The 11019-nt window shown below is 43.1% G+C and overlaps 1 protein-coding gene across 1 annotated transcript in view; it reads left to right on the top strand.

The window, feature by feature from the left end:
• Nucleotides 1-5057: 5057 nt before the first annotated feature.
• cdk6 (cyclin-dependent kinase 6) overlaps nucleotides 5058-11019 on the top strand; it is a 35280-nt gene continuing 29318 nt past the window's right edge. The window contains exons 1-3 of the mRNA XM_017426264.3: nucleotides 5058-5332; nucleotides 6237-6599; nucleotides 10329-10464. Coding sequence (XP_017281753.1) covers nucleotides 6376-6599; nucleotides 10329-10464 — 360 coding nt within the window. The 5' untranslated portion in view covers nucleotides 5058-5332; nucleotides 6237-6375. The remainder of the gene's footprint in view (nucleotides 5333-6236; nucleotides 6600-10328; nucleotides 10465-11019) is intronic.

Here is an 11019-nt window from a genome sequence, read left to right as displayed (position 1 = left end):
GAAAAGAGCAGGTTTTATGTCGCCTCCTCAAGTTAGTGGCTTGGTTGCCATGGGGATGCCCCAACAGAAAGAGGCCTGTGTCTGGGGGGCCGGTGGCGGGGAGGAGAGGAGGAAGAGTAGGAGAGAAGGAGCTTTTAGTTGCGCCGTGCTCTCCGGACTTCATCCTGAGGAGAGAGAGAGAGAGAGAGAAAAAAAAGAAGAAGATCAAGTCAGAAGCATGAAAGTTAGAGGTCACTGTGTGTGTTCATGGAAAAAAAAATGTCACTAAATCCCAGAGCTGCTGATGCGTGAAAACTCACATGAAACACTAAAGTGATGCCTGTAAATCCTGACAATGGGGTTGAAAACTTCAACAAAGGCATCCGATATCACACGTGCTATCAGTTTACTCTGCAGGTGTGACAGCTGTTTGCCCGGAGTCTTATTATCACTGTACCCTGTGGCATGGACCCCCCCCTCCGTTTAGGGTGGATGCTGTAGGCAGGCCCAGAGTCAGTCGCTCCTCTGACTCTCTGTGGATCCTCTGCTGTGTGTGGGCGGTGGGAGTAAGAAGATCTTGGACAGACTGGGAGTCACCTGTCCCTTGTTGGCCTCTCTCATCCCCCCCACGGGAGGGCCGTAATTCTCTCTTGGCCAGGCTGTTCAGCAGCTGCCATGTGCACACACACTCTCTCTCACACACACACATGGAAAGATGATGTGCCAAGGCACAAAGGCAGATACATTCAAACTTATAACTCCCATCTCGCCCTATTTGTTCCACATGGGCGGTTCCACTTTCACTTCAAGCTCGGGTCCTCTACCAGAGGCCTGGGAGCTTCAGGGTTCTGTTCCTAGGACGTCGCTCTTCTGGACAGAGATCTCTGAGGTTGTTCCTGGGATCTGTTGGAGCCACTCTTCCAGTTTGGGGGTCACAGCACCGAGAGGCCTTGACTCTCCACAACTTCTCTGTTTCCTCTTTCCGACCTTGGTATTTCTCCAGCTTCTCACAATCCTTCTTCCTGATGTAACAGTCTCTTGGGGCTGCTACATCTATCACCACTGCTTTCTCCTGTATCTTATCTATCACCACAATGTCCGGTTGGTTAGCCATCACCTGTCTGTCAGTCTTGATCTGGAAGTCCCACAGCATCTTAGCCCTGCCATTCTCCACCACCTTAGGTGGAGTCTCCCACTTTGACTGTGGGACTTCCAGTCCATACTCGGTACAGATGTTCCTGTACATTATTCCAGCCCCTTGGTTATGGCGCTCCATGTACGCTTTGCCTGCCTGCATCTCACATCCTGCTGTTATGTGCTGGACTGCCTCAGAGGCATCTTTGCACAGCCTCCATCTTGGGTCCTGCCTGGTATCATAGACCCCAGCCTCTATTGCTCTTGTGCTACCAAGATTAGTGTCTCTGTGCTGTCCTTTAATTAGTCTAGGAGTTGTTATATGTAAATATTTTTTTTCTGATCTATTGATATGAAAATAATAAAAATTATTAAATACATTGAATGTAAAGAAATTGATTTTTTTATTGTTTCAAAAAAATATTGTACAATATTGGCAATAAAGGTTGAGGTTGAGGAGCTGAAATCTTCAATATACAAGTTGTTTTTGCTTGAAAAGTTTTAAGTTGTTTAAATGACTAAAATATTGAGTTTAACTCAATGCCTCTTTTCTGCTCAGTCCTGACATCACCACTGTCATCCTTTAATAAATGGCTACAATTAAACACAGCCTCGATGCAGTATTTTTTATAAACTTTTTCTCTTTTTTTTGCCTGTCTCTCCTCTTGTTTCTAATGTTTTGATGCAACAAATACGACAAAGTAATACAAAAAAATCCCAACTGCAATGAAAATAATCTTTTTTTTGTGCTTGTGTGGTCAATAAAGGTGTGAAGAAATAATCCAAATATACATCTAAATTTTAGAAAAAGCAATAAAACCAAGATGAACTGGTTTGTGGTTTTTGTCGTCCTTCAGCCATATTTAGGAGTTAGGAAAAAGCTCATTGTTATGAAATTTATGGATAAAATAAAAACACCAAAATGGAATGAGAGGTTCCTGAGTGGGCTTTAATGGAGTGGGGTTTCAAGTAGCATCAGCCACAGCAGATGTAACAAAACAAATCTTTTCTGTTTTATTCATATGTGAGCTTGAAAATGAATGTATAGGGCAGCACTTTGCATATTATAATTTAGAAGATATGTGATTAAACCTTAAATGAGAGAGGGACGTTGTCGCATTTCTCCTCAAATAAGAGAAAATTTCGCTGCATGAGTCCCTTCAAGAGAGAAATCGGTTCGTAACAGAACAGTCACTCTTTCATATGTGTGAGTGTGTGAACGTGTGAGGCATGTGCGTCTCTCCTCTCCCCTATCAACACATCTAACTGGTTTGTTCTCGTGGTACGTTGGATGAAGTATTCGGTCGGTGCGATGGCTCTCAGAGCTGATTTCACGTGAACACTGATAATGAAAAATATGTAAATCTCCCGCTTTACAGTAATTGGTCTGGGACCTATTGTCATCATTGTGCCTTTTGTGATGCAAATGCTTTAATTTTGGGGTTTGCCCATAAAGTTGGGCATGGAAAATTGCCATAGATACTTCCATGTCATCACCTCCCCTCCCCTCCAAGGGTTCACCTTCGTCCAATGGAAGTAAGTGGATTCTGCGGGCAGCACTGGAGACAAGTTTGCATGAAAATCACAGCACTGAGGGGGATCGACCTTCTTCTGATCTTCTGTGCATCTCCAAAATGCATGCCTCGTAATAATGGGGCTCGGCTGCACGCCTGTAATTCACCCATTCATCGGGATAATCGGACATCAAGTCTCGTCACGTCTGAACCGTGTCCAGCATGGAAAAGAGGAAAGCAAAAAATGTCTGTCAGACAAATTTAGACTATTTTACCCAAAATTAGTTGGCAAAAATAAAAACCAAAATTAAAGCTGCATTCATTTTTTTAAAAATGAAGACTCGCAAACACTGCTTATATGCAAAGATCTTCCTTTTAAATTAAAACTCAACAGGGCGAGAGCAGCTGCAAAGACAATTAAAAAGTTCAAGAAGTAAAACAAGACATACTTCAAAAGGAGATGATATCATTATTCACATAAACAGAACTAAAAATAAATGAATAAATATGAAGGAGGATACTGCTCAGAGGAAGCAATAGATGAATTTTTCAGAAAGTGGTGCCGTTTGTCCTTATTTGAAATTAGCACTTGTTAGTCCTGACTTTAAGGATGTTAGCCTTATGTTTGTAAAAAAAAAACAAAAAAAACTCTCTTTTCTTTTTTCTTTTAATAAAGAAGGGAAATTAGATTTAGAAAGCACGGTGAAGAGATGGAGGTTAAATGTTAACTCTTTAAAAATGAATGATGCTTATTATAACAACAATTTTATATTATTTGATATTCTGTACATAATGTACAGCTTTTAATTGTGTTTTATATAAAAATGAATGTGTTATACAATTTAAATACTATTTTCTTCCCCTACACAAATAAATGAATTATGGATTAGGTCAAGTTTATTTAACTCTTTAAAACAGAAAAACAAAAGACTTAAAGGATTGCTGGAAATCAGCATTGAATGAATGTTGTTAAAGCCAAAACAGCTGTCTAAATACCTTATTTTTTAGTGTTTTTGATTTGAATGTTTTGTATTTGTGTATAATCTATGATAAAAAAAATAACCACTAAATCTGTATCATTCACTACTAAATGTCTACAGCAAAGTTTGTGATAAATGAGTGAAATTTAGCAGTGTTGTATTTTGTTGCCAACAATTACGAGTGGTTTGTTTACATTTGAACATGGACGGATTTCGAGTCTGTAAAATAATCCCCAGATGTAAACAGAGTCAGAGGGAGAGCGATGGAATCAGAGACGTCGGGTGGAGAGAGAAAAGGTGAAGTTCTTCTTCTTCTTCTAAAAAGAAACAGTGACTAAAAGCTGTGAGGACTAGCGTCGACAGAGGAGAGTCATGTTGGGGAGGAAATCGAGCGGCGGCAAAGCAAAAAGTTGGAGCTAAAATCAGATTAAATAAACTGTGCCGAGATATTCCGAACTACTTGATCGTCAGATTTTATCCTAAACATAGGTACAGTTTTCTAACACACTTTCTTTTCTTTCTTTTTTTTTTACAAAAACCCTGATGAGTTTGAGTTGCATTAACTCTCAGTCATTTAATGGTGTAGCAATTGTGCTGGAGTGTAAAAAAAAAAATCAATTTAGAAACATTTTGACAGCTATTATTTAAAAAAATTAAAAAAAATAAATGACTAAGCCAAATTTTGCAACAAACTCGTCAGTTGTTTGGTGCATCTTGTGTATTTGTTTGTGAGCATGTCTAAGGTGTCCCATTAGTTTGGACGAGAAAAATGGCTTCATTATTATTATTATTGTTGTTGTTATTATTAATATTATTGGTTGCCAGTTAGTCTCATCCTGGACCACCCGAGCAGAGGAACCACGGGGGCCTTGGACCTGACCTCTCAGGCCGGGCTGAGCTCATGTTGAAACACGGGACTCCTCCAGGCCGTGGAGCCGCAGAGAGCGCGGCGGCTCCACGCTTTCTCCGCCGCCGCGCTCCCGGTTTTGACACAGGAGACAAAACCCGCGGAGCGGGGCAGGAGGAGGAGGAGGAGGAGGAGGAGGAGGAGGAGGAGGAGGAGGAGGAGGAGGAGGAGGCGGTGTGCCTTTGTAGTCGTGGAGGAATGCGGAAATGTCCCCGCTCCGTGTCAAACCTCTCTGAAGGGGGTCAGGCCACATTCAGCCGGCGTGGGAAAGCCAGCCGGAGACGGAGCTCACACGGGCGGCTGCAAGTCGCGCGAGCCCGTCCGCGCGACTTATATATATAGGCTATATATATATATATATATATATATATATATATATATATATATATATATATATATGCGCGAGGAGCGAGTGAAGAAAAGAGGCGGGGTGGTTTGCAAAAAAAAAAAAAGGCCCAGTATCACGCGCTTGCCTTTGTCCCTTATGACCCCCCACCACACGCACCCACACACATAAGCAATCCAAGCACACACCCCCTTCCACACTAGCTGCAACCAATGTGTGTGTGTGTGTGAGCCAGTTTTCGTCCAGCCCTCCCCTGGTTTGAGAAGCGCCTCTCCGCTCGGGCGCAGTCTTCTGAAGGGATGGGGGGTTTAGGTTAGAGCCCCGCAACGTCAACTACCTGTGTGGCCCCCGCACGGAGGACAGCGGACAAGGGGATGCGTTTGGACCGAGGACTTTCTGCCCGAGACCCGAGCGCCTCCTCAGCATTTCAGCGGGCATGCTTCCGACGTTGCGACATTTCCCTGCCAGCAAGGTAATAATAAATAAATAAATAAATAAATAAATAAAAATAAAAAACAATTAAAGGTGTGTGTGTGTGTGTGTGGGGGGGGGTATTGGTGCGGAATTACACGGCACAAAAAACGCATGTTTTTTAACAGCGTCACGAGCAGCTCACCTGTTTTGTTTTAAACAATTTAGCCCATTTTTCTCCTTTTTTAAAATAATAATAATAATAATGAGTCCACGCACTAATAAATCGGAAAAAATTCGGAGAAGCCGTGCAGGCTGCCAAAAACACGACTAAAACTAGCTCGTCTTGCCGTTTCACGCATTCAGAGCGGTTTTCGGCGCAGAAAGTGAGTTTTGGGTGTTTTAAATGGACTTGTTGCTGTAGGAAGTTGAAACAATGCAGCACGTGCTCACAGTTTGGGTCTCCTCAAACTGAAACCCTTGACACACGCAGAGCTGCGCAGTCCGCTCCCAATTCTTACACTCAGAACAGTTTGCTTCTGCTCGTAATTTTTTGATTTTTGTAATTCCCCCCCCCCTTTTTAAAATTAATTTATTTTTCTTATTGGGCAATAATGTGATTTTTTTTTGTTTGTTTGTTTTTGTTCCCCAACTGCTCTCGGCTAACGCCTGGGTGCGTGCGCGAGACGGTTTGTTTACCGTGAAGCTAGCTTAAAAGCGGAGACGAAACGGCGGCTAATTTGACTTGTTTTCTTCATTAATTTGTGTCAGCGGTAGGAGGACATGAGTTGTGATGCATAGCGGGGAGGAGGAGTGGAAGCTGGGACGCAGCGGAGGGTCTTTTTCTCTCTCCCCCCCCCTCACCCGTCTCTCTCTCCTTGATAGTCGGATTAAAACATGATGACAGTCGTGGTAATGCCTACAAAGATGGTCTCTTCTTCCATCTGTGTCTCCCTGTCAAATAGGCATTGCACGTGCCGACGCGTTTCTGTGAATATGTCTTTGTGAGAAACCCTCTGGCTCGTCACCCTCGCCGGGATTCCCCGTGATAATTTTCAACGAGAGACGCGCAAGGAGGGAGAGGAAGGGAAAATCGGGGCCAGAATGGACAAAGAAAGCATCGGTACTCAATATGAGCCCGTGGCCGAGATCGGAGAAGGGGCTTACGGGAAGGTGTACAAGGCCAGAGACTTGAAGAACGGGGGACGCTTCGTGGCCCTGAAACGAGTTCGGGTCCAGACGGAGGAAGAGGGGATGCCTCTCTCCACCATCCGGGAGGTGGCGGTACTGAGGCAGCTGGAGGCCTTTGAGCACCCCAATGTTGTCAGGTGAGTGGAGGGGCAGAGAGGTGTGTGTGTTAATGAGATGGGATGGGGTGTCTGTATTTACAAAAATGATGAAAGCCACGTGGCACAAGGCATTTCCCTTTTTTTAGATGACTTCCGGTGTCTTTAAGGACCTTTATAGCTTGCATGCTTCAACTTTATCTAACACACAGGCAACGTTAAATTCCATTTATCTGATAGATTTAAAACCAAATTAAATTATGGGTTAAACACCTGCATTTTACCGCGGGGATGCACCTGCATCGTTTTGCTCCTATGTGAGATTTTTAGTGTTCGTAATTATCATTTGGCTCTAAAATGCCACAGAATGCACATTTCTCCTAGGCAGAGCTGACTTCGATGGACAGCATGGCGCAGAAATTTACATAATTGGAGAATTTAAAACCCTTTATCTTAAAGATCCCTGGCTTTTGAAATGAAGTTAATTTTATGTTTTAGTCAGGAGCCCTTTTACTTGAATCAGATCTGATGTTTTAAAGTTCGGGAAGGACTTTTCTGCAAGAGCATTGTCATCTTAAAGTATCATACCGTCTAATGACGGCTGTGTATGTCTCACGCGACATGCTCAGATTATGTGTTGGGAATGACTCGGCTACTGCCACACCGAGCTTTTAAAACCGTCTGTGTTGTTGTCACTTTTGTTTTTCCCATGCTAGCAGCGGCGGGTTGTCTTGAAATTGGATTGACTCCGAAAGTTAATCAGTTGTAGATGTACGTCCTATTTTTTTCTGCAAATTTCAGTATAACTCGTCCAACAGTTAATGAGATATTTTGGTAACACACACACACACACACAGTCACTGGCAAACAAATTGTCTGCCTTTGCCTTTCCGCGGCGGGCAATTGAAGAAGTCTAAAAGCACTAATCTTTGAAAGCACGTCTGCCCTTAATAAATATCTGGTTAGTAGTTCTGTACCCGGGAAGCTATTTTTATCAACCAGAATCTGAATTTAGGACACAAATCATCATTCGTTTCCAATCCACTGGATTCAAAATGTCACCTGTTTTAGAGAAATACCAGTTCTGTGTGTGCAGCGTGGTTCTCAAGTTTCCACGTTACACCTTTTTCAGAGTTGGCTGTTAGACCTGCACCGGGCTCCAAACCAGTTCTCAATCCTGTTTGCTGGCACAAGCCTCAAACTCAGACCTTTAGGTGAGCACAGAGTAGCTTTCTTCTTTTCAGCTCTTTAATTAGAAAACGGCCATCGAGTGTTGGACCCTGCAAATCCACCATTTGGCAAAGCGAACGCCAGTCATCCAAAGGATGTAGCACTTACCAGAACACATTAGGAGGAGAACTGCTCCAAACTCCAGGGTCTCTAAATTTTGCAAACTAAGACAGCTGACGTCGTGTAGACCAAAAAAAAAAAAACAGGTAAGGAAGTGATAAGAGTTTATTCTCATGGAAGTTGTCAGATACTGCGTCACACTGGCACAGGCCAAGGTCAGACCTTGCGCTTGTTTTATTGTGGAACATTTGAGTGCTTCGGGATCGGAGGGGAAGTTAAATGGATGTTTCGAACGGCAGGGCATGTGCCCTTGTGACTCCCAACAAAAAAAAAAAAAAATCCCCAATGCATCTGTAAATAATGGAGGAGAACCGAGTTCGTCTTTTAATGCCCATTGGAGGCCAGACACATCAATGAATGAGCACTGAAGTGGTTATAAATCAGTTTTATTTAATAGTTAAATATAAAGTGCTCTTTTTGTTTCATTCTATTAAAAAAGAAAAAATCCAAGACTGAAAGACTTCACCACCGTGGCCAGCCAGCATAGCCAAGAAGATCCAGGCAGAAAAAGTCCATTGTGGGGCTTCTGGGTGACTCCAGGCAAACCCTGGATGTTTGTAATGGGGCCCATTATTTATTCCATATGTTCAGCGTCTGCTGAGAACCCCCATTGAAGTCCAACTATCAAGCTGTGAGGGGCGTTTAACCCCAGTGCTTCTGAAGGAGGGTGTCTTCTACTCTCTGGCACCATGGCCAGCACTAATAATTTGAACAAACCACATGTTTTTTTTTTAACTTCAGCAGGCCCACTGATTGCAAGAGACCCCTGATAGTTAGATATAAACATCATGCACTTGCTGAGGTTCTAAGTCTCGAAGTGGTATCTCACTGAGCTGCGACTGTCAGAGGACGGTATGTGAACGGTGTTTGCGGTGGGGTCTCCAAAATGTCCCCGAGCGTTTGCGGTGGGGTTTCTCAAATTCCTCCCGTGAGTTGCGGAGGCCTGCAGTCCAGTCGCTCGAATTTTGACTGCGTTCAAAAAGATTTGCGCGGCAAATTTAATCTCAAAATAGTCACAGAATTGTTCCAGGGGTCCCGAATTCCTAGAGCTGCATGACGGAAAACAACCAATGCCACAGCCCCGAATGTTCAGGTCCAAAAGCTAAATTGGTGATAACTAATAATTATAATAAAAAAAACAGGTTCAGATCTGCCTATTTTCGTTTCAACCGTACTCCAGTAGATTAAATCACAAATGTGGGGGCGGCTGTCAAGGTGGGTAAGAAGCGGGCCGAGACGAGTACGATGTGGGCGGTGATGGGCACGGCTGCTCGTTGTTTTTTTTTTTTTTTTTTTTTATCATGAGCTTGCACGTGACGTTGACGGTTCAAGAAAAAAAAGTTTTTTCTCGTCTAACAGTTCCATCACTATGCGTTGTGTACTCTCACGGCTATTGTTCTTTATTGGGACAATACTATTTGTAGACACAAGGAGGGAAAATTATTAACATTTGTTGGCTCTTCTCCATGCGGCGTGGAAGTAATTATCGGGACTTAACAAGAGACTTTTCAGATAATACCATGTTTAGCCCCGTTAAGTCAAAGGAACTCACAACATCTATCAGGTAAAAAAAAAAAGCGTAGAGGGGGTTTTTACATCTCCTGTGTTATGATGAAGGATGCTGCCTCTGCAGCCGCTTCGTGCAGACTCCACTGGACTTTCCTTAGAGGATCAGAAGTTGTCATAGTGCCGGTTGAGGAATGCTGTTTATAGCCCCCAACTCTTTGAGTAGGATGTAGTGGATAGTGCCTTTTTTTTTTTTTTTTCAGCTTTTCATCAAAGCTTGCCTTGGCAGGTCTGCCGACATAATCTGGATTCTTGGCCTTAGTTGGTTGTTAAGCGAAACACAAGAAGAAACACTGGTGGTTACAGCTTGATGGTCCTAAATGTTTCTTGCTTTTTTTTATTTACAGACTCATAACACTAAGGTTGCAGATTCAGGTAGATGGCTACAGACTTATGGGTCCCACAGTTTATGAGGCTTTCTTGACTTATACCAAAGGTAAAGCCTTGAACAAAGGCTTCATTGCATTTAGACATTCCTATAAGCTGTTTTTATCATCAGCTGTTGTCATAAAAGGCAGACAGTCATGAAGCTGTGCATGCATGTGTTTATCTGTCTGTTAGCAAAATCTCTCATGAACTTGTGAACGTGTTTTTATGAAACTGTCATAAAGTAATCATTCAAGTACGTCTACAACTGATTAACTTTTTGGAGCCAACCCGATTCAAGATGGTCGCCACAGATAGTCGACCTTGGCAAACGCAGAAGTGTCTAGAACTCCATCAGTTTCACAGATATTGAGGTAAAATTTGGTGTGGTAGTAGCTGAGAGTCTCCCCCAACGCATATCTGCCCGACCATGGTGGACCTCCTCAGATCCACGGGTAACGTTCTCGCCCGCCCGTTCCTTTCTTCTAGGTTGTTCGATGTTTGCACGGTCTCTCGGACCGACCGAGAAACCAAACTCACGCTGGTGTTTGAGCACGTGGATCAGGACCTGACTACCTACCTGGAGAAGGCTCCCGACCCCGGAGTGCCCCCCGAGACCATCAAGGTAAGCGCCGTCATCTTCTGGCACTCAGGTGGGCGAATGTTTCCTTTAAAAATCTTCATAAAACACATCGCCTGAGGAGACATTAGTCAGAAATGCATTAACGATGTCCTGAAAGACATTTCAAAACATTTAGGAGTTTAATTTCAAAGACTACTCCTAGTTTCTGTTTGAAGTATAAAAGAAGCTGTTGGCTACTGCTCTGTGGTTGAACACAGCCGTGTCTCTCTGGTTCTGAGTGAGTTTTCTTGGCCTGAGACACATAAAACATGAAGTAGTTCCTTCAACATCAGAGGTACGAGTGCATTCGGAAAGGCAGCACATATGGCAGATGGGCTCCAAATTAGAGGCTCTCTGCCTTCTCTATTTTCACTCTGCCCTCCAACTTTACGGCGTTGCAGATGGAGACAGAAAACCCTTTTTTTTCTCTTTTAAACTTTCATTTTGTGTTAGAAAAACTAAGGTTATTCAGTTTGCTCCCATCATCTTTTTTCTAGAATGAACATGTTTTAACTCATGTTCAGTTTTTAAAAAAAAATAACATCTTCAAGGAGTGTC

This window comes from Kryptolebias marmoratus, linkage group LG5, assembly GCF_001649575.2.
Source record: "Kryptolebias marmoratus isolate JLee-2015 linkage group LG5, ASM164957v2, whole genome shotgun sequence".
Taxonomy (NCBI): domain Eukaryota; kingdom Metazoa; phylum Chordata; class Actinopteri; order Cyprinodontiformes; family Rivulidae; genus Kryptolebias; species Kryptolebias marmoratus.
Note: the sequence above shows the minus strand (reverse complement) of the source record. Positions and strands in the feature narration are given on the sequence as shown.